Source organism: Natator depressus, chromosome 26 (assembly GCF_965152275.1).
Source record: "Natator depressus isolate rNatDep1 chromosome 26, rNatDep2.hap1, whole genome shotgun sequence".
NCBI classification, from domain to species: Eukaryota; Metazoa; Chordata; order Testudines; family Cheloniidae; genus Natator; species Natator depressus.
Window position 1 is genome coordinate 11,729,776 of NC_134259.1, and position 24,079 is coordinate 11,753,854.

Consider the following 24,079-nt stretch of genomic DNA (forward strand, 5'->3'; position numbering starts at 1 on the left):
CACACACACTTTCCTCCCAGTGATTTGCTGTCCTAAAGGTCACACACCTATGTTCACCTCTGGCCCTCCGAATAACCTGATGAGTTATGTTTTTGTAGCTCTGGAGATGCAACTACTCCCCTGACTTCAACTGTATGCGATTAGAATTCAGGAGAAAGCCCCAAATGCCCCGACATTTTGATTAGTCATGCTCTCTTGTTCTGCAGTAAAAACCCTACTGTCCAAGTTACTTCCTAAGAGATGGTTCACGTACTAATGCGGGTCTGATGATGGAGATCCAGACCAAACTCCAGCCCACCAGTTCACATCTGACAGGTTATCACAAACGACCTCTTCCCACATCTCATGCATTAGGGAGAAACACCTGTGTCTGGCTGAATTTAGCCTCTGGAGCATTTTGACGCCACAAGCTCATTTGACACTAGTTTACAAAATTTTTCATCCCCTTGCCCCACCCTGCCCGTTGTTAAATCAGAAGGCATTGGAGAGAGTTTACGTTGCTGCGGAACAGGCCTTTTGACAGGCGTGAACAAGTTATTTCTAAACTGAGAAGTGAATAGGTAACATCAACAAGCCTGATCAAAGAACTGACACGGAGAAAGTGAGTTTTGTCATAAGTTACGAATTACGGGGCACTGGAATAGAAGAGGGTTAAATTTAGTTGCCACTCACTTTTTTATCTGGGATAAAGGGTTTTGATACAGAAAGATGAAGGGCAAAATGTCCAGAAGTATTTGAGATCTTGGCACCTCAATCCCATTACTTTCAAGGGGATTGAACTTCCATTGTCTAAGTCCTTCAGGTTCTGCTGAAAATAAATGTTCCCCAAAGCCTGCACATGCATCTTTAGACTATTATCATGGTCATGTCCCCTGCATTGACAGAAGACATTCCTTTCCCATGCGGTCTTGTCGACACACCCAGTCTCCGTGGCACTGACTATGCTAGGAAAATTAGGACCTGTAATTTGTGCCGCTCAGTGGAACAGGACATGTAGATAAGGCTGATGAGAGTGGGGAAAAGGGGGGGGGACCATTGTACTTGGCTCAGGGCCCCCCACCAAATATCTATAGCAAGTGAAATGTAGCAAACATGATGTACCAGGGATGAAAATTTCTCTCCGCAGGCCTGCACATTGATGAAATGCCAGAATCTTACCTGTGTCCCCTAATCTTCCTCAGAATAGAAGATATGGTAGTAAAAGCCCCTGAATCGACACACCAGCCTGCACCTTTGACACACCCAGCAAAGCTGTATCGGGGTGAGTTGCAGGGCTAACTGCGCAGACACAGGCTTTGTAACCCAGATCTGTCAGACATACAGTATTTCAGTGCCTAGAAACTTTAGTTTCCATCCTCAAGGTCCCCACATTCAGCACCTGGGAGCACCAGAGATTCCAATTCTACTTTGTGGTATGGTTTTCCACGAATTAACCAAAAAATCAAGCTGCATGGGAGAGGCAGCAGGAGAAGAGGAGATAGCCCCAGTTTATAGATATTCAGAGAACCTCCAAATATCCCTCCAAGTGACTTCATATCGCTGAGTATTTACAAAAACCTATAATTAAGGATTGATATAAATGGGCAGACATAGCTTCATTTAAATTCCGACCATAGTCATAATGTCTCAGAGTGCTGGCCACTCTCAGAAAGGGTTGTTGTCCACAGACTTGGATGCTATGAAGTGCCAGATTCAGGCACATTATACATCTTGGGTTCAGCTCAGTGGGGAACAGCTGATCTGACGGTACTTTAGAGAACTGTGAAGAAGCGGGGGTGGGGAAGAGAAGCGAGCAGATGTGCAGCGACCCTGTGTCACAGAAATAAATGTATCAAGCTTCAGATGGGGAGGACAAAAGAAAGTGATTTGCATTCAGTGGGGAAGGCCAAACCCAGATATTCCAAAAAAATTATGCAGGAGGGACACTAAAATCAGTGATTTTAAAGTTGCTCTCTTAACTGCCCTGGAAAAGGTTAGATAACCAGCACATGCAAAATAAATAGTACAGTGAGTCATTCGTATTAGTCTCAGCATCAAAAGGTTTAACATTTCAGCCACTCCACAAGACCCAGACCAGCCCCTCCGCAGCCAAGTGTCCCTGCAGGAATTGCTGCCTAGGAAACAAGAGGGATTCCCTGAGATCAAACGATGCGGAAGCCATACAGCAGTCTCACCAGACAAAAAACATTTTTTGTCCCTAAATAAAAGCAATGGGGATGGGGGGGGGGACTCAGCTGTCTGAGGTGTATGATCTCTCCTGTATCCCCATTAAAATGTGCAACAAGATCTTCTATTGCAGACATTTGGAATACAGTCAGATGGGGGGTAGGAGGGGGGATTATCTCTTGCAAATTATGCTTTTGGAGCATTCCATTTCAAGAAAGGCATTGACTCCCATCTTACTTGCCCTGAAGAATGCACTTATTAGCCCTTGAGAGACTCCACCTGAGGCAGCAGACAATGCACCATGTTAGACTTGCAGGAATTAAATTCAAACACATCAACATCACTATGCCCAAAGTCTCCCAGCCACACTGGCATTCAGAGACGTGCGTGGGTTTAGCAAGGAGCAGGGAACCTTGGCTTGAATTTACAAATATATAGTAGGTACGCAAACAGAACAGCCAAAGGAGTGAGGGGTTGCATTAGTCCAAAATTGCTTACCTCTTTAAGCATCTTCTAGCATCTGTTTCCCAGCCCTGATATCTGCAGTGATTAATTTCTTCTCCTGTGCCTTCCCAATCGAAACAGCTAAGCAGATGAGCTTGTTCCATCCATCCTGCAGGCTCTCTGATTTGACAGGTCAGCTGCAACAGCTTCCTTACCACGCCTGCCCGCTAGTCTACTTTCCAGCCAATATCACCCAGACATAGAGTTGGAAGAGAATTAGGGCTCCCGCACAGACCCGGGGGCGGGGGAGAATGCAGAAGGGAGGCTTCACTTCCTCCCACCCTCCTTACGTTGGCATCAAAATTAAATCCAGGGCTCACATGATGTTGGAGGGGAAGGCGTCTATTTGACAATACCTTTGATGACAAAAGGCCAACTCCCTACGCATTCCGGGCACCCTCTAGTGGCACATGTCCCCAACAGCAGGGCACGGGCTAGGGACTGCCATCCTTTACTGACTCTCTCTTGCTGCAGTGTGGAAACCATGATGCAATGAGGCATTTTTATGACCATGTTTTTTATATAGATGCAGCCATCCAACTAATTCCTCCACCATAGATTAACGAAAGCTATTGAGAGCCAGGAGTTTTGTCGACCGGGTTTTTTATTTTTGCATTGAATAAAAACAATCCTGTCACTGAGTTAGATTGTGGAATAGTCTCCCAAGGGACATGATGTAAGGGCAGTAGGAATATCAGTTTATGGAACAATTCTGCACTAGCAGAGGGAAGGTGCTGAGTGGGTGAGAATTATTCCATTAATAACATACCACAAGGTTTCAAATTAGCATGGCCCTCTCTTATTTACACACACACACACACACACACACACCCTAATTTTTTTTTTTTAAACTCAGCTATTGTTTTTCAACATCAAAGCCTCAAATCCTGCCCAAGATCAAGAAGAGAACGTGTACTCGGAAGACCTCGGAGCCTGTAGCTTCTTTGGAGAAGAGCCATTGGGAAACAAATATGGCAATAAGATCTTTCCCGTGAAGCGACACTCGCAAGTTGACTGCAGTGTCACTGAGATGATGTTACTCTGGAAAGCACACAAGAAGTGGCTAACGCAAGTTGCACGCTGGCTGGGAGTGGCAACGTATTGGCCATTAAGGTATCAGAGAACGTTGTAACCTCTGCTACAAGGCCATGTATGGCTGATGATGAGCAAACCAGCTCCATGCTGGATGGTCTGTTGCAGAAGATGCATAGCCATGTGCACCTGAGAGCAGGAGTTATGGCTTGCAAGGACATACGTATATCACCATTAGGCTCCAGCAACTCAGGGTAAGATACTATGGGGACATGTAGCAGTATAAAAGCTTAAGATAGACAGGGAGTTAAGCCATAATGCCCATGCAAGCAACCCTGTGTGATGAGCAAGTTCAGATCCAGCAGCTAAAGCTAGGATTTGGGCTTTGTGTCTAGTACAGTGAAAATGGCTGTTAATTTTGGTTGGAGACTAAGCCAACTGGCACTGCATTTTACCTCTGGTGTTCTATGTACCTCCCAGGGAAGAGGTGATCAGAGTTTTAGACTGGTCAGTTCTATTTCCAAAGAGGAACTGGGCTACCATGGGACGGGCCAGCCACGCTCTCTCTAGCGTTAATGGACATTTTGTCTGTATTAAGGGGGGGGGGGAAATCAGGCCAGCAGAGCACATTTGTGTACTGTAGTAGATGGTGCTTCTCCATTCTATTTAAAGGTACTCATATGTCACCAGTCACACCGTAGTATCTGAGCTCTGCCCAATCTTCAATGTATTTTCCTTCAACACTGCTGTGAGGTAGGGCAGTGCTGTTATCCCCATTTTACAGATAGGGGACAAAGGCACAGAGAGGTTAGTGACTTGCCCAAGGTCACACACAAAGTCTGTGGCGAAGGTAATTGACCCCCATGTCTCTCAAGTCATAGGCCAGTGCCCCAACCATAGATTCCAAGGCCAGAAGGGACCATTGTGATCTTCTAGTCTGACCTCCTGCATGACTCAGGCCAGCCCACAGAGCCAGCCCAAAATAATTCCTGTTAGAAATGTACACCCTGTTTCCACTTTGAATTTGTCCAGCTTCAGCTTCCAGCCACTGGATCATTTTATATCTGTCTGCTAGATTGAAGAGCCCATTTTCAAACATTTGCTCCCTCGACGGCTACTTCTAAACTGTGATCAAGTCGCCTCTTAACTTTCTCTTTGTTAAGCTCAATAAATGAAGCTCTGTGCGTCTCTCACTATGAAGCATGTTTGCTAGTCCTTTAATCATTCTTGTGGCTCTGCTATGGACCCTCTTCCATTTACCAACATCCTTCTTGAACCGTGGGCATGGGAGCTGGACGCAGCATTCCAGCCACGGTTACACCAGAGTCAAATAACCTCTGGAACCCAACTTGAGATTCCTGTTTATGCATCCAAAAATTGCATTAGCCCTTGTCCCACAGAATTACACTGGGAGCTCATGTTCTGCTGATTATCTACCATGATCCCTAAATCTTTGTCAGAGAGACTGCTTCCCAGGACAGAGTCCTCCATGGAGTATGGCCTATCGTCTTTGTTCCGAGACGTATACATTTAGCCATATTAAAAACACATTGTTTGCAGCCAGCTTACCAGGCAATCCAAACTGCTTGGTAGCTGTGACCTGTCCTCTTCATTATTTACCACTCCCCCAATCTGTGTGTTATCTGCAAACTTGATCAGTGATTATATTTTCTTCCAGGTCATTAATAAAGGTGTTAAACAGCATGGGGTCAAAAACCAATCCCTGTGGGATCCCACTAGAAACACACCTGTTCAGATATGGTTCACCATTAACAATTACAGTGAGACCTCTCCACCACTGTTTAATGCACACTATGTTGATTTTATATCATTCTAGATTTTTTTAAATCAAAAAATAGAATCATAGAAGATTAGGGTTGGAAGACACCTCAGGAGGTCATCTAGTCCAACCCCCTACACAAAGTGGGACCAACACCAACTAAATTATCCCAGCCAGGGTTTTGTCAAGCCAGGCCTTAAAAACCTCTAAGGATGGAGATTCCACCACCTCCCTAGAATACAGAGTGACCTAGACAAATTAGAGGATTGGGCCAAAAGAAATCTGATGAGGCTCAACAAGGACAAGTGCAGAGTCCTGCACTTAGGATGGAAGAATCCCATGCACCGCTACAGCCTAGGGACATAATGGCTAGGTAGCAGTTCTGCAGAAAAGGACCTAGGGGTTATGGTGGACCAGAAGCTGGATATATGAGTGAACAGTGTGCCCTTGTTGCCAAGAAGGCCAATGGCATTTTGGGATGTATAAAGTAGGGGCATTGCCAGCAGATCGAGGAACGTGATCGTTGCCCTCTATTCAACATTGGTAAGGCCTCATCTGGAGTACTGTGTCCAGTTTTGTGCCCCACACTACACGAAGGATGTGGAAAAATTGGAAAGCGTCCAGCGGAGGGAAACAAAAATGATTAGGGACTGGAACACACAACTTAGGAGGAAAGGCTGAGGGAACTGGGATTGTTTAGTCTGCGGAAGAGAAGAAAGAGGGGGGATTTGATAGCTGCTTTCAACTACCTGAAAGGGGGTTCCAAACAGGAAGGATCTAGACTGTTCTCAGTGGTGACATATGACAGAACGAGGAGCAATGGTCTCAAGTTGAAGTGTGGGTGGTTTAGGTTGGATATTAGGAAAAAAATTTTCACTAGGAGGATTGTGAAGCACTGGAATGGATTACCTAGGGAGGTGGTAGAATCTCCTTCCTTTGAGGTTTTTAAGGTCAGGCTTGACAAAGCCCTGGCTGGGATGATTTAGTTGGGGATTGGTCCTGCTTTGAGCAGGGGGTTGGACTAGATGATCTCCTGAGGTTCCTTCCAACCCCGATATTCTATGATTCTAGGAACCCATTCCAGTGCTTCACCACCCTCCTAGTGAAATAGTGTTTCCTAATATTCAACCTAGACCTCCCCCACTGCAACTTGAGACCATTGCTCCTTGTTCTGTCATCTGCCACCCCTGGGAACAGTCTAGATCCATCCTCTTTAGAACCCCCCTTCAGGTACTTGAAGGCTGCTATCAAATCCCCCCCTCACTCTTCTCTTCTGCAGACTAAACAAGCCCAGTTCCCTCAGCCTCTCCTCGTAAGTCATGTGCCCCAGTCCCCTGATCATTTTCGTTGCTCTCCGCTGGACTGTCTCCCATTTGTCCACATCCCTTCTGTAGTGGGGGGACCAAAACTGGACGCAGTACTCCAGGTGTGGCCTCACCAGCGCCGAATAGAGGGGAACAATCACTTCCCTCGATCTGCTGGCAATGCTCCTCCTACAACATTTTGCAGCACCGAGTCAAATGCCTTACAGAAACCGAAGTACTACATCAACGGTATTACCTTTGTCAACTGAACTTGTAATCTCATCCGAAAAGGATTTTCCATAAACCCATTTTAATTGGCATTAATTATATTCCCCTCTTTTAATTCTTTATTAATTGAGTCCTGTAGCAGCTGCTCCATCTTGCCAGGATCATCCTTCCTCTCTCCACTCTAGTCAACCCTGACTGTTTCTTCACACTCTTCCTAAACGGTTGCATAGCGTTCCTGTGCGCGATTAAACAGCGGTCAAGCTCTAGCCCAGAAGCTGCTGGTGTGACTAAACACTCCATCAGCTTGCTGGGAGCTGCTCAAGAAGGCTTAAGTCAATCTACGCAAAGCTCACGATCTCAAAGCAATGCAAGTTCTCTTTGGTAGATCATTACAAAACAGCTCCTGTGGATAAAATGCTTGGCGATGAAAGGTAATGAGAGATACTTGGCCCTTTTCGAATGCTCCCCATGATGGCGCAGGGGGAGGAGGGAGGGTATTCTCAGCTTTGCAGAAGTTATGTTTACTTGCCCTAGCCTAATTCTGTCACTGGATCACTGTGGACTACGTCTACACTACAAGCTAGCGGTGTGAGTCTCCTGCTTGTGGGCATGACTAGCGCCAGTATAAATAGCAGCGTAGCCATGGGTACTGGCAGCAGAGGCATGCTAAAGAGCCACGCTACACTCTTTATCTTTGCACTAGCTGAATGCGAGCAGGGGAATCACGCCCCTAGTTCAGTATAGACACAGCCTCGGATTTTAGGAGCCCGAGGCGGCTGAGCCCCTGCTCAAACCACTCGATTGTGGTGAGGGGTGGGAGGGGGGGTTCCAAAGCACTCTGCTTTGGCCTCACTCTGCTCACGTGGACGTCAAAGGTAGAGTTCCCATTGACTTCTGTGCAAGCAGAGCTAGGCCAATGCTGAGCGTGTTTCTCTTTGGGGGCAGGGACTGTGAGATTAGGTACAGCCCCTAGCACCGCGGCGCCTCTGTCCTATTAGGCCTCAGGACGGCCCTGCAGTACAAGTAATATTCAGACTGCCTACTCACTTTACGTACTACTAATCCTTAATATTTATAAAAAGAAACTTTGAAGATGTAAGGCGCTAATTAAGCCTTAACACCCCCTACAGGAGGAATTATCCGCATTTTATAGATATGGCAATGGAAATACAATGAATTAACTCATTTGTCCAAAGCTGCAGAAAGGTAACATCAGACAGGGTTGGAACAAAGTTGCACATGGTCACTCTCGTCCTCTGCTTTACGTACCAGAACACGCCAGCAGTCAAATAGATAGCTTTTCTTGCAGTCTCCCTTACAAGAGAGTTCTTCCTTTTGTTACCTCTTCAGACAGGCGGGATGTACCCCAGAATCATAGAAGATTAGGGTTGGAAGAGACCTCACAAGGTCATAGAATCATAGAATATCAGGGTTGGAAGGGACCTCAGGAGGTCATCTAGTCCAACCCCCTGCTCAGAGCAGGACCAATCCCCAATTTTTGCCCCAGATCCCTAAATGGCCCCCCTCAAGGATTGAACTCACAACCCTGGGTTTAGCAGGCCAATGCTCAAACCACTGAGCTATCCCTCCCATCTAGTCCAATCCCCTGCTCAAAGGAGGATCACACACATATCCTTACCCCATGCCCCGGCTCTACGAAGAATCATTTCCCCAGCTTGGGATGCTTGGGGGGGGGATTTTTAAGAGTGCCGAGCAACCGATTCTAGCTGAAATCAATAAGCCCTGAAGGTGCTCAGCACCTCATCTCTTCTGAAAAGACGGTCCAGGGTGTTTTAAAGAGACAGGATCCCCAAAACTACAGCACACAACAATCAGGGGCCAGTTTTGAAAATCTGGGCTTGGATGCTGGTTTGTAATGGCATCTCAGTTTAAAGATGAAAAGTTCATTGCGGAATTCGGAGGACAGAAGCTAACTTTATATAAAGGAGGAAGTTTTTAATAACACAAGTCCATTTGTTTACTATATTAATGTTTATCTACACACAGATTTGCACCAAAATAACTAGAGCTGTTTTCATTCACCCCTTTTGTTATTTCTAGGGTTGGCTGGAAAAAAATCCATTTCATAATTTGTTTTTGTTCCCCATTTCAATAAATCTGCATTTTCCAACAAAAATCTTTGTAAAAAAAATTATAATAATTTCCAACCAGCTCTACTTATTTCTGTGCACATCTGTGCACCTGCTAGCCATTAAGAAAAGCGTTTCTTTTGCGAAATAAAACTAAGATCAGGCTTCAAGAGTGAAAAAAACCACAAGCTAGAGAGAACACTCAGCTTCTGGTAGTTTATTGATTTTTTTAAATAAAGTTTTCATAAAGCAAAAAAAACCCATCCTGGGAAACTCAAGTTTTCATTAAATCTCACTTGAAAAGAAGATCATCCACGAATCCATAGTGTTTGACACCTGAAAGACAGTGTGGTTAAGAGACCATAACTTGGAGCAGTTTTAGGAAGTGAAGTTACCTGGCAATGAAAAAAATATCTAGTGGCAGGGCTTGTCAAGAGTCAGAGTTTAAGGCCAGAAGGAACTACCCGATGATCCAGTCTGACCTCCTGTGTATTACAGGCCACTAGCATCACCCAGCACCCACACACGAAAGCCAACGACCAAAAGATTACAGCTCACAGGAGATTAGACTGTTCAATGACACAGGCAGAGAATAGGAGGGACCGAGGCACATCAATGCCTGGTGCCCCTGAAATTATTAAGTGAGATATACCTAGAACGTGGACACCCTCAGAGGCTTACCTAGATTTATTTATGATGGGGCTCATTCCTGGTCACCCCTCCACTTTCATGCCACCCCTTGATTTTTACCCTCACAAATTGCAAAGGAGCAGATGCAGGAAGCATGCCAACACATGGCAGAGGAAACACCATCTTTCCTGTAGCCATACCTCAGGCCCAATCCTCAGCCTGCATAAATCAGCAATAGCTCCAGCATCTGGCCCAGAGCCTCCACTCACTATGGAGATCAGACACCTGTGCTTTCCCACCGAGTACTGCATGAGGATTTGTAGTATCAAGCTCTGTGCACTGTAATCGGACAGCAAAAACTAAAAGTGCCCTGCACCAGGTTATTAGATAGTACAGACAACTTACTTCAGCCTAGTCAGGAGAGCTGGCCATTTTAGTGATTTGTTTGATACACCTTTAAAAAAAGAAATTCGGACACTTTATTCAAAGATATTCATGAAGTTGCTTCTGAGGATTGCATTAAATCAAATTTGAAAGCAAATGCGGCAGGACAGTTCTTAAAGAGACGTGCACAAGCTGAATAGACCTGAGCTCGATGAATACTGGAAAAGCTACAGGGTTTGCAGTTAGGCACGTGCCTTCGTAAACAATAATGAACGCTTATGCTCAAATAAATTATCGTAAGCTGTAGCTCAAATAAATGCTCAAATAAATTGGTTAGTCTCTAAGGTGCCACAAGTCCTCCTTTTCTTTTTGCAAATACAGACTAACACGGCTGTTACTCTGAAACCTGTAATAATGATAATAAAGCCTCAGCTAACAGAAGCAAGTCGTATTCTGAATCAATATCTGAAACGTCCTCTCATGCTCTCGTCTGTTACAATTACAGATAAAACAGAGTTGCCTGCAGCCAAGTACTTGTTTGTGTGAACTACTGTCTACTTTGTAGAACTCTAAATTACAAGATTGGAAACCAGCTTTGCAGCTTTCTCAGAGGCCTGGCCAATGCACAATGCCTTCCTCCTCCTGTTATTTTAATGATTACAGCACTTTAAAAAAAGGATCTTTTTCCCACAAGGTGAATTTTACAATAAGGGTCTTGGGATGGAGCAACTCAGAAGCTTGATGTTAAACAAGGATGTACAATTTTTAAAACCCCTTATGCTCTGAAGGAAGGGTCCTTCATTGAATAGCTGGATTTTCAGAATTACTGAGCATCCAGTTTGTTAAAGTCATGGGGAAGCACATGTGCACTGCACCTCTGGGGGAACCCACTTATTTAGGTGCCTAATTTAGGCAGACAAGTTCATAATGTTGGTTTCACTTTTTAGATACCTAACATGAAATCTAAACATACTCGCAAAATTTGAACTACAAGAATTCATAAAAGTGTACCAAAAAACCAAAGCTAAAAAACGTGGTCCACATAAAGCCAGCCAGCCAAGGGAATTAAATTCAACAAAAATCCCCCACCCTCTAACTGCCCAAACCCAAGCCTTCTCTGGATGCCTGTGAGAAGAGGTGGACTTTGCAACATGCCCTAGAGCTCAACAGACTCAAGCAATTGTGGACCAACAGGCAAGGGAGAAATATGCAACTTAAGGACATTTCAGTAGAGCCACACCTACTTCCTTTCCACTCAAGCACCTTTGCTGATCACAGCTATGGCAGTGTCACACAAGGAGAGCAATCTCCCATGTCGGAAGACTGCAGGTCATTTAGGACTCTAGAGGTCAAAAAATAAGGTTATAATAGTACATCTAGGGATGGTGTAGGTATGGGTTATCCTGCCTCAGTACAGGGGTATGGATTAGATGACCTCTTGAAGTCCCTTCCAGCCCTACATTTCTACAATTCTATGATCTATTCACCTACAGAGCAAGTGGAACATACACCCCCACACCCCACTTCTATAAAACTCAGACATTCGCTCTTACCAGCCTTCCATTTTTCTGGATTTGTACGATCCCCAAGTAAGAAGGAAGGATGCTCCGGCCCCACACGTACACAGGGCTCTCCACTGCATTGCTTGTCCAAGGTACGCTCATGTCGTTTTCAGTCCTGATATAACAGCTGGCGCTCTGTGGCAAGGCATTTCCCCCAAAACCTTCCTCTAAGGAGACTGGCATGGAAACGCTGCTGGCTAACTCCTGATCAACAGGGTCTTCCAATTTCTAGAAGCAATAGAAGGCAGCGTAAAGACAGGACAGCTTAGGTAACCATCCCCCAAACAAGGTATTGCAGATGTCACTACTGCAGTAAGCCATTACATATAGAAACCAGTACTAAGAAGCCAACCCAACTGGCCTCCTTAAAAAAAAAAAAAAAGAGGATGGCAGCTGCTACACAGGAGCCAAGGAAGGACTAAAACAGAGAGTAAGTGGTAACAAAGAATAATCTCTATAACCTTAAATATGAGAGATGAGGGCTGAAGGTGTCTTCGTAGAACAGGAGTCTTAGAAATTCTAGAAGGATCCCAGGGCGTAAGTTGTACCATATTCTAGCCCCCACAGCATACAGGTTATGCAGATATGCACATCAAACTCCCACTCCTCAGTGCATATCACCTCTGGGTTGGGCTCAGTGTCAAATTGGGCATACAGGCGTCTAAGTTTGTGCAACTCAATTACCAAGAGGCCAGGAGAGAGCAAGAATATGGAACTGAAAGTAGACTACCCCCCTGCTTCAACGTAGACCTTCTTCCAGATGCTTAGTATGTAAATTATGCCAGCTTAAACTTCTTTACACATGCAGAGTTTTATGACTTCCCTCAAAGATACTTGCAGCTCATGACAAAATGCTGCAGTGCATAAAAAACACTGGAGGGCCAACTCTAGCATGAAGGAACAGTGTGTCTCCAGGTTTCTGCTCCATTTTGCAGGCTTCTTCATACAAACCCTCACCGGGTTCACTTACCTTCCCAAAAGCTTCAGTGAAGTATTTTTAGATCTAGCCAATGTGGAAGCTACCTCCAAATCTAAAAGGCTGAAGGACTAAAGTCGGGGGGGGGGGGGGGAGGGGGGAATTGGGATCCCCTCCATTTCCCTTCCCCTCCCTGGGGGCAGGGGGGGGGAATAAAAAAAAATAGAAAGTTTCAAAACTCCAGTTTTTATTTCAAATAAAAAATTTTACCCTTTCAAGGGTTTTTTTTTTTTGGGGGGGGGGGGAGGGAGGGGAATAAAAAAGTTTGGGCACTGGAATTTTGCCGCCTCCTCTTTTTTGCCACTGGATAAAGGTAAACTGAAAGTGGGGGGAAAACCCATCCTCCCTTTTGAAAAGCGGAGGCAAAGTAAGAGAAAATGAAGTTGGAATAAAAAAAGTGACTTTAGCTGACTTCCCTCCCCCCCACATAAATAGTTCCAGGGTTTTTTTCTTCACATTCAGTTTTCTACCTCCCCCTCCCACCTAGGGTGACCAGACACTCTGATTTTATAGGGAGAGTCCGGATATTTGGAGTTCAGTCTTGTAGAGGCTCCTATTACCCCCAACCCCATCCCAATATTTTACACTTGCTATCTGGTCACCCAATCCCCCCCCCATTTTGGCAGGGGGGGGGGGAGTGGGACGGAGAGAAAGGGTTAAAAACCAAACACATTCTTCAGTTTCCAGAAGCCAAAAAACAAAAATTCTCTGCTTGCCCCCCCAAAAAAGTTATTTAATAAAAACTTGCATTTTCCAACAAAAAAAGTTCATCTGAGAGTTTCAAGCAGCTCCCAAGGGTTATAGCCGTCGAATCATTATTTAGCTCATAAGAAAGGTGTTAGGGTTCCTTCCCCACTCTGAACTCTGGGATACAGATGTGGGGACCCACATGAAGACCTCCTAAGCTTACTCTTACCAGCTTAGGTTAAAAACTTCCCCAAGTCCTTGAACAGTATGCTGCCACCACCAAGGGTTTTAAACAAAGAACAGGGAAAGAGACCACTTGGAGACGTCTTCCCCCACAAATATCCCCCCAAGCCCTACATACCCCCTTTCCTAGGGAGGCTTGAGAATAATATCCTGACCAATTGGTTACAAAATCATCAAAGACCCAAACCCCTGGATCTTGGAACAATGGAAAAATCAGTCAGGTTCTTAAAAGAAGGGGGTTTTGTTTGTTTGTTTGTTTGTTTTTTTAAATAAAAAAGGTAAAAATCCTCTCTCTAAAAATCAGGATGGAAAATACTTTACAGGGTATTCAGATTCAAAACACAGAGGATCCCCCTCTGGGCAAGACCTTAAAGTTACAGAAAACAGGAATAAACCTCCCTCTTAACACAGGAAAATTCACATAAAAAGATAAGCCAGGCAAGGCGGATTAGTTTACCTATGCTGGTTGCAATATTGGAGACTTGGATTAGGATGGGTTGGAGAAGATGGATTTCAGTCCCAAGAGAGAACAACCACAGTAAACAAAGAGCACAAACAAAAGCCTCTCCCCCTCTCCAGATTTGAAAGTATCTGGTCCCCTTATTGGTCCTTTGGGTCAGGTGCCAGCCAGGTTAGCTGAGCTTCTTAACCCTTCACAGGTAACAGGATGTTGCCTCTGGCCAGGAGGGATTTTATAGCACTGTATACAGAAAGGTGGTTACCCTTCCCTTTATATTTATGACAAAAGGTTTGTTTCATAACCCAGCGACTTTTGTATTCCTACAAATCAGTAGCTGACAGGAAGCATTTATGGCAGGGAGAGCTGACCAAATACAGTACATTTAACATTAAAAATGGCAGCTTTTCAATTGCTAAAGTGCTGCTTTATTTTGCAATTAAAAGTCTGAGAAGTAGAAGGGACAGGTAGAAAGGGGGTATGATGTTTTAACACGTATTATATTAAATACTGAATGCAAGATACGCATGAATTAAGCTCAAATTCTGGTTGGATGTTAGTGATGACATTAAGAGTCATTAAGTTGCATTCACATACATGCTGGTACCACGACCCCTTGAGAGACTTACAGATGTATTTCACAGAGAGGGAAAGGTTCTTGTGTACCTCAAAGCCTCCAGTTTCTTCCAAAATCAAGTGGAGCAGGCGTATATATTCAGTGGCTGCTTTAAGTGTGTCGACCTTACTAGGCTTCCGGTCTTTAGGTATCAAAGGCACGATGGTCTTCAGCTTCGAAAAGCCACTGTTCAAGTTTTTTATCTATCAAAGATATGGAAGGAGGAAATTAAACAAAATTCAGCCCGGTAGCTGCTGAACTCCACCCAGTGGTGAAAAGGGGAAAAGGGGAAACTTTTAAAGGCAGCTCATTTTAAACTGGATAGATCCGTTACATTCTGCATTAAGAATAATTGGTGGCCTTTTATGAAAAGATTAAATGCAGTTTCAATAAATGCTTAATCGATGGTTGTAGAGTCTAACACACGGATAGGTGGCTTGTAACCATCTGTAAAACCTTCCACTGATGTGCCATCTACCGCATGCATCAGTCATTGATTAACTCTTTATAAATGGAACCTTAATATAAAATGCAACTGAATTAGTAACGATATGTGGGATAATCCATCACCTGCGTGTCCTGGGGAAAATGAAGGTAACCACACAGTTATGATCAAATAGCAAAGCTGAGGCCATAGGTGCTGGAACTAGGGGTGCTGCAGCATTAAACAAGAAGGTCTATTAGGAACAGAATGCCGAAGACGATCACTGCTCCAATTACAGCAATTCTGATGTGAAAGCTTTAAGCTCACCAGGTACTTAGGTGTTGCTGCGTTCAGCCTTGCAATGCTAAACCGATTTAGAAGCCCTCGTCTCATTTTCAAAAGGATTTAGATACTTAGAGCCCAAATCCCATTAATGGACATCTCCTTTTAGTGCCTAGCTCCTTTTTGAGAATGAGACTGAGGCTCCTAAATCGGTTTAGCGTGGCAACACTGACTGCCCAGAAACACCTCTAAAAATCTGGGCCTTAGGCCACAACGCTATAGACAACTTTACACACAAGCAAGTAACTCGAGAGTAGTTCCACCGAATCCAACAGGACTACCGGTGCAGGTGTGCGCGCGGGATCTGACTCCAGCTGCGGGCAAGGATCTTCGGCATATCGGACCAAGTTGTGTTCGCAATTAGTTACCTGACACTGTTTGAAAATAACTACGCACTGCACATGATGCAGGCATATTTACTGACCACTCTAACCGTCCAGATGCTTCACAGCCTTCTGGTAGGCTGCACTTCCACCAGCATGCCATTCTTTGAAACTCACCTGCCAAATGGGTTTTGCATTGACACCGTGCATCCTTTTAGTTCTCTCTCTCCTCGGTCTACGGTGCCAGCCCAGAGTTGCTGTGAATTTTGAATTTCTTAACGTTTTGTTCATAACAAGTTGGTTATTTTGTTGCATCAGAGTCTTTTGCACGGAGACCATAACATTATTTACACTGAGCGAATGTTGATGGAGTAGGTGACAAGCCAAATAGATATCTCTAGTGTTGCTTGTACACCTAGGTCTTCCAAAAACAGTTTTTTGCAGCAACAAGCAAGCTTGCACACATGTTTGGCAAGTGCTGATCACCCAGGCATCTCTCTATTTGGATAGGTTATCTAGAATACATAGTGCACACTCCTCATTTGCAGATAAGAATCACTTTCACAAGCATTCAAAGCACGCCTATTGCTGAACCAAGCGACCGGGCACATGTCATGGGCCCTCTTCTGTAGCTGCCCCAGGTGTAAAGCTCCCACTGATTTGAGGAGTAGCTCTGCGCATGGAGCTGCTACTGTAGCAAGGCTAACAGTATCAAATCTGATTAATTTGAAGAAGGCCACACAGGGAAAGTTGGGGAGCTGCATCGGTTGGGAGGGGGGGTGAAGTCATTCCAAAAGGAAGGGTAAAAAATCCTCACTCTTACATTCTAAGTTCTTTAGAGACCTGGAGACTGTCATTATGTCCGGCAGCACCTAGCACAGGGGTCAGCAGACTTCAGTCCGGGGCTGCATCCGGCCCTTTAGATGTTTTAATCCAGCCCTCAAGCTCCTGCCAGGAAGCAGGAAACCATGGCCAATGGGAGCTGCAGGGGTGCAACCTGCAGATGGGGCAGTGTGCAGAGCCGCCTGGCTGCGCCTCCACATAGGAGCCAGAGGGGGGACATGGCACTGCTTCCGGGAGCTGCTTGAGGTAAGTGCCACCTGGAGCCTTCTCCCCGACCCCTCCCGCACCCCAACCCCCTGCCCCAAACCTGATTCCCCCCCCCCCGCACCCTCTGAACCCTTCTGTCCCAGCCCGGAGCAACCTCCTGCACCCCCAGCCCCTCATCCCCACCCCAGAGCCCACACCCCCAGCTGGAGCCCACACATACACCCTGCCCCAGCCCAGAGCCCCTTCCCGCACCCTGAACTCCACATTTCTGCCCCCACCCCAGCGCCCATAACCCCAGCCGGAGCCCTCACCCCCTCCTGCACCCCAACCCCCAGTTTCGTGAGTATTCATGGCCACCCCCATGCAATTTCCATACCCAGATGTGGCCCTCAGGCCAAAAAGTTTGCCCACTCCTGACCTTGCACAAGGGGGGCCAGAGCTGACTGCACCTTTACGGCATCAACCCAACAGAAGCGTTGAATAATAATTTAGAGATCTCCGTAGGAGCCAAAGATAAGCTAGACGCTAATAATTAATTGCACCCTTTAGCGAAGAGTTGAGCAGGAACTGAAATTTTGTATCGACATCCCTCCACGATTTGAAGTGTTTGAAGCCCAGACTGAGGTGAGAATTTCACACCCCCATCCACTGCAGGCAGAAAAATGCTCCCCTTATTCTCTGTATTACTGTAGTCATGGATCAGGATCTCCTTCTTCCCACCATGAACCTTGTTCCCACCAGGTTCCTACCCTGCTCACTGGATCCTGCTGGAACATCACAGAAACAAAATGTAGAAGTTCAGACTCATTTCCTCCCACTGCCCAATTCTCCAGCCGGTTCACCAACAGCTTATTGGCCCCACTGAAGCTTTAAAAACAAAAAGCAGCAGTTTATTTTTGAGGGGGAACAAGAGGCCCCTTACCCTCTCTCTCTCCTTGGCATTAGCCGCCTGTCTCCTCTCCAAGACCTCCTCCAGGTTCTCGGTGGAGAGGTAGTGCCCGGAGGGCTGCCTCTTCATCCTGGTGATGGCTGCCATGAAAGGGAGGGGGCCAAACTGCTCGCTCAGGACATCTCCCAGCACCTCAGGCACGGGGGTCACCAACAGAGGCACCCGTTGCTGCTGCGGCTCCTCTTCCTCGGACGCTTGCTCCGCCATCTGTGAGGTCTCAAAGCAAATCAGTTGCCCCTCAGGTCCAAGAAGGCACGGGAGCACCTCAGGTAGGGGGAGAAAGAGAGCGCAAGTTCCTTGTTCTGCTCACGGCCCCAGGTAATGGGGCTAGCTATTCCTTTGGGGAGGAACATGGGAGTCTGGGGAGGGGGACCTAGCAGGGATAACAGGGGGCACTACTCACCTGTGGGGTATTTTGGGGACAGTGGCTAGCTGCTCTGACAGCCCCAGGGAGCAGAGGGCACTAAATACCTCCTCCCGGGTAACACAGAGCTCACCGGCTCTATTTTTGGGGGTGGCCACAGTGAAATCCCTCCCAGAGGATACAATGGAGGGGTGCACTTCTCACGGGGGCGGGGGGTGTGAGCCACTCTGGGAGCTCCCAGAAAACACAGTGGAGGAATGCACTGCTCACCAGGGTGGGGGGTGAGAGTCAGCCGCTCTGGGAGCCCCCAGAAAACACAAGAAGGGGCAGTAGCAGTCCTTCCAGGGTGTCCCTTGCCCACTAATGACTCTGGCAGTGTAGGACTCCACAGAGGTGCAATGGGGGTGCCCTAGCATCCCCCCCCCAAATGTGCATGACTCCCCTGTGATGAGGGGGTGCAGGAGTCATAGAGAATACAATAGGCGCCCCCCCGGGAGAGGGGGGATAGAAGAAGTGGGGGCCTGCTCACCCCCTCTGTGTGTGGAGGGGGGGAGCAAGGGGGGTTTACCTGGCTCAGCTGGGGGCGGGGCAGCAGGGAGCCCTAGGACAGGTGTCTCGCTCCCCCCTGGAGACGCTGCGCTGGAGCCCCCGGGGGTAAGTCGCTGGCCCGCAGCCCGCGCTAAGCAGCTCGCACGCTGCGTCCCTAAGGAGCCGCACCTGGGGCTGCCGCAGGGCGCCCCCGGCCCCGCTCTCCGCCGGGGGGCGCTGGCCGCGGCCGGGCTGGGGTAGCCCCCGGACAGCACAGGAGACAGGGTCCTCTCACCGCTTGCTGGAAAGGGGGTTAGCCGTGGGTCGGGGGGGATCTGCCCGGCTCTGGGCATAATGGGAGGCTGCAGCCCTGCATTGGGGGCGCCTTCTCCTCCCCCAGTGCATAATGGGGGGGCTGCAGCCCGGCATTGGGGGCGCCTTCCCCTCCCCCAGTGCATAATGGGGGGGCTGCAGCCCTGCACTGGGGGCACCTTCTGCTCCCCCAGTACATAATCGGGGGGCTGCAGCCCTGCACTTGGGGCGCCTTCCCCTCCCCCAGTGCATAATGGGGGGGCTGCAGCCCTGCATTGGGGGCCCCTTCCCCTCCCCCCCGTGCATGATGGGGGGCTGCAGCCCTGCATTGGGGGCGCCTTCCCCTCCCCCAGTGCATAATGGGGGGGCTGCAGCCCTGCATTGGGGGTGCCTTCCCCTCCCCCAGTACATAATGGGGGGCTGCAGCCCTGCATTGGGGGCACCTTCCCCTCCCCCCTGTGCATGATGGGGGGCTGCAGCCCTGCATTGAGGGTGCCTTCCCCTTCCCAGTGCATAATGGGGGGCTGAGGCCAGGCACTGGGGCACCTTCCCCTCCTCGGTTTTCTTTCCATGCTCCATAGAGAGAGCCAGGTAACCCATGTTGAGGGAACCCATGCTCTGCGACAGGCTTCCTGTCAGCTCTGGGCAAGTCACTTCGGCCCAGATCCTTAGGTATTTGGGTACCTAACACCCAGTAACTTGCCTAAGTGCCTCAGTTCCCTAGCTGATATAGAGGACTATAATACTCTTCCCAGGGGTGTCTGGAGGACACATCCGATGAAGTGAGCTGTAGCTCACGAAAGCTTATGCTCAAATAAATTTGTTAATCTCTAAGGTGCCACAAGTCTTCCTTTACATTAAAGATTGTGAAGCACTCAGATACTATGGTGGAGAGGGCCTGATACTGACCTTAGATAGAAATCAGTGGGAGTAATCACATGTGTAATGTCACTCGTGTGCAGAGGTTTGCAAGATTGGGTCCATATTCACTCAGGCCCATCACCTCATGCCTATTGAAATCAATGGAAATTAGGTGCCTAAATACTTTTGAGGAGCTGGACCTAATATATCAGCAAAAATAGCATCGCAGGTTGGCTTTCCCAGAGAGCTCATTAAGCTAGAGGTAAATTCAGGGCTTTGGAGCGGAGCCCGGAGCTGGAGCGTGGAGCAGCTCCGGAGGAGTGGGGTTGCAGGTTTTTGCCTGGAGCTGGAGTGAAGCCGGAGCACAGCTCCAAAGCCCTGGGTAAATTGGAGTAATTCAGTTACAGAGAAAGGCAAATGCTCTCAAATTATGAGATGCCGAGCGCTCCAAGGAGTTGCATCAGGTCAAACAGGAAAGCACAGTCTGTTTTGGATTTCTGGGATTAGAGCAACAGGAAATAAAGGATGTATGAAACTGTCAGTGCACTATAATGTGGCTGAAACAGCTCAGGAAATAACCATCCATCTGCTGCAGCTCTGTGGCCTTAAAGGGTCTGTAGAAATACAGACTAGGGACCGAGTGGCTAGGCAGCAGTTCTGCAGAAAAGGACCTAGGGGTTCCAGTGGATGAGAAGCTGGATATGAGTCAACAGTGTGCCCTTGTTGTCAAGAAGGCTAACAGCTTTTTGGGCTGTATAAGTAGGGGCATTGCCAGCAGATCGAGGGATGCGATCGTTCCCCTCTATTCGGCATTGGTGAGGCCTCATCTGGAGTACTGTGTCCAGTTTTGGGCCCCACACTACAAGAAGGATGTGGAAAAATTGGAAAGCGTCCAGCGGAGAGCAATGCAAATGATTAGGGGACTGGAGCACATGATTTATGAGGAGAGGCTGAGGGGACTGGGATTATTTAGTCTGCGGAAGAGAAGAGTGAGGGGGGATTTGATAGCAGCCTTCAACTACCTGAAAGGGGGTTCCAAAGAGGATGGATCTAGACTGTTCTCAGTGGTAGCAGATGACAGAACAAGGAGTAATGGTCTCAAATGGCAGTGGAGGAGGTTTAGGTTGGATATTAGGAAAAAGTTTTTCACCAGGAGGGTGGTGAAGCACTGGAATGGGTTACCTAGGGAGGTGGTGGAATCTCCTTCCTTTGAGGTTTTTAAGGTCAGGCTTGACAAAGCCCTGGCTGGGATGATTTAGCTGGGGTTGGTCCTGCTTTGAGCAGGGGGTTGGACTAGATGACCTCCTGAGGGCCCTTCCAATCCTGATATTCTATGATTCTATAATAAATGTCAGGTTTCAGAGTAGCAGCTGTGTTAGTCTGTATTTGCAAAAAGAACAGGAGTATTTGTGGCACCTTAGAGACTAACCAATTTATTTGAGCATAGGCTTCCGATGAAGTGAGCTGTAGCTCACGAAAGCTTATGCTTAAATAAATTGGTTAGTCTCTAAGGTGCCACAAGTCCTCCTGTTCTTTTTATAATAAATGTGCACACTTTGCAAGTGTGATTCTAAACTTAATATATTCATTAACCACCTATTGTACCATATATTCATTGGCTAGAAGGGACTGGGTCTGGCTGGTGGGTCTCCCCCACATGCTCAGCATCTAACTGATCACCACATTTGGTGCTGCAGAAGAATTTCCCCCCAGATCAGATTGGCAGACAACCCGGAGGGTTTTCGCCTTCCTCTACAGCATGGGGCATGGGTAACTTGTTGGTTTGAACTAGAGTACATGGTGGATTCTCTGTCACTTGAAGTCTTTTGACCAAAATTTGAGGACTCCAGTAACTCAGCCAGAGGTTATGGGCCTTTGCAGAAGCAGGTGGGTGAGGTTCTGTGGCCTGGAATATGCAGGAAGTCAGACTAGATGATCAGAATGGTCCCTTCTGGCTTTAAAGTCTATGAGCCTCTGAGACTGTTATGATCACCTAGTGTGACAGGCCATAGAATCTCACCCCATAATTCTTGCATTAAACCCATATCTTTTGTGGTTGAACTAGAGCATATACCAAGGCACACGTGAGCTGGGAACATTCACTTTCACTACAGTGGCTAGAACTGGAGCCAAGAAATTAAAGGCAGAGTCTCTCTTTGTCACTCATTTATCAAATCTGCTGTGTTCTATTTAATTATGGGAGGCAGAATTATCTAGTAATTAAAGCACAGCACCAAGCGATACAGATCTGGGTGGTGTTCCTGGTTCCACCTCTGACTTTTGGCAAGTCATTTAACTTCTCTGTGCCTCAGTTTCCCCATATGTAAAATACCACCACAGGATTATGGTAAGACTTGTGGATTTTCAGATGAAAAGTGCCAAGAAAGAACAAAATATTAATATTTACATCTTCACTAAATGTAATGCTCTTGTGAGCTCCCATATTGATAGCCCAGAAGACCAAAGTCCTCTGGTTCACCCCAGAATAGCTACAGCATGTGTGTGGCAGATTCTCTCGTGCTGTTCTTTTTTATTGTTCACAGATGATATGTCCTAATAAGGCATTATTCCACTCCATGCTTCCTAGGCCAGTACACCAGAGATCCCCTGTTTTTACACCCGAACAAACATCTGTTCAAACCTTGCACCTGGACCTAAACTCGGGATCCAAACCACACTCCTCAGGTTTTACGGAGGTTGAGATCTAAGTCCAAACTTTGTGGCATGAGCCCATCTCCACTTAGGTAGCAAACTTTCTCCTTCTCCTTAATGGCATAACAAGTATCTAAACAAGACCCCCATCATATCCAACAACCTCCTGCTCAATGCATTGACGCTAGTGCGGGGCTGATTTTCTCAGCCCCCTTACAATCAGCACCATGCACACTTTCTTGCTAATTCTTACATGGGTTTGCTCCCAACCTTTGTGTACTTGCATACTTGTCTTTGTAGACAGAACAGCACGCTGCCTCTGTTCCTCTGGAAACCTTTCCAAATATCTTTCATATCTGGGGTAGAGACTGTCTCTTTGTTGTGTCCCTAGCACAGTGGGGTCCTGGCCCATGTTAATACAATACTTCCTTTCTTCCCCACACTCTTTAGGATTGCTCTAACAAGGTATTACCTGGCCAAGGTTTTACGCTGTCCACTATTGATTAAGGCCAGATCCTGATCTCATTAACACTGGTGTAAATCTGCAGTTCAACAGAGTTACTACACATTTATAACAGTCTAACAGATCAGAAATTGATTTCAATTCCTTCATTGAGTAAGAAAATATTCATTGCAGGAAACCTGGGTTCAGATGTATCTAAAGTTTCAGTTAACAGGGTTTTGGCTGTTTTGATCTAGTCTCTAGTTGACATTCATTCATTCATTCATTCATTCCACTCACACACACACACACTTTTGATCTAGTCTCTAGTTGACATTCATTCATCTCTCTCTCTCTCTCTCTCACACACACACACACACTTTGGCAACATGGCAATTTGTTATAGGCTTTTCAGCAGGTTCATCCCGAATTTTGTTACTCAGAGTTCGCTGTGATGGGCCGGTTGACTTGAGTGTAAGATTGGTGTGGATCATAACCTGCATGAAAAGGTATTCATCTCCTAAATACCGAATTTAGGGACAGATTTTGCTATTTTGAGAATCTGATTATTAGTGATGAGAGGGATTTTTTGCCAACAGCTGCAATGTAACACTAGATGTCACTATTTTACCTATTTTCTACTCTTACCATATAATTCCCTCTCTTCTTCCCACAAAATGACAAAAATATCACCACCATCAGTCAGGATTTAAAAGATATTTCCCATCACTGTGTTGCAATCATGCTGTTACAATTCAAAAGTGCTGTAGCTTGGAGAAAATACATGATCGTATACTGGTCCTTAAATTATTTGCAAATAACAGCCAACTTGTGGAGAAGGGAAGCAATGAAAACTCAGGGTCTGCAAATATTTGCATGAAGCTTCTTCAGTTGCTCTCTGTTTGAGTCGTGCCACGCTTACTCCTTTGCTACTACCCTGGTCATTCACCGATGCCGGTGTTTGACATTAAGGATAAAATAAAAGGTAACAAACGTGCTCTACTGGCTGAACTAATTTTTGGAAGCTGCTCTGTTGTAACACTAAGCTGAAATCCTCATGTACCAGAACTGAGGCACTTACTAGCCCTCACATAAGGTCACATGGGTCAGTGGCAGATTTGAGAATAGAATCCAGGAGTCTACTCCAGGTCCTATGGTCTAGAGATTAATAAT

General features: G+C 46.6%; 2 protein-coding genes across 2 annotated transcripts in view; both read right to left on the reverse strand.

Annotated features, from left to right (window-relative positions):
- ADD2 (adducin 2) overlaps window positions 1-3,011 on the reverse strand; it is a 91,895-nt gene extending 88,884 nt beyond the window's left edge. The window contains exon 1 of the mRNA XM_074940201.1: window positions 2,665-3,011. The gene's annotated coding sequence lies outside the window, so the exon portion shown is untranslated. The remainder of the gene's footprint in view (window positions 1-2,664) is intronic.
- A 7,156-nt stretch (window positions 3,012-10,167) lies between these two features.
- On the reverse strand, window positions 10,168-17,954 carry FIGLA (folliculogenesis specific bHLH transcription factor). Its single transcript, XM_074940144.1, has 4 exons — window positions 17,721-17,954; window positions 14,710-14,862; window positions 11,672-11,908; window positions 10,168-10,188 (listed from the first exon to the last, which is right to left on the reverse strand). Exons 1-4 carry the CDS (start codon window positions 17,952-17,954, stop codon window positions 10,168-10,170), a joined length of 645 nt encoding a protein of 214 aa, XP_074796245.1.
- Window positions 17,955-24,079: the final 6,125 nt, after the last annotated feature.

Coding starts and splice junctions, on each gene's coding strand:
- FIGLA (XM_074940144.1), bottom strand. CDS start 17,954: ATGGCGGAGCAAGCGTCCGAGGAAGAGGAGCCGCAGCAGCAACGGGTG. Junction 14,863..17,720: donor ATGCCAAGGAGAGAGAGAGG/GTAAGGGGCCTC, acceptor TATCTTTGATAG/ATAAAAAACTTGAACAGTGG. Junction 11,909..14,709: donor AAGAAACTGGAGGCTTTGAG/GTACACAAGAAC, acceptor TATTGCTTCTAG/AAATTGGAAGACCCTGTTGA.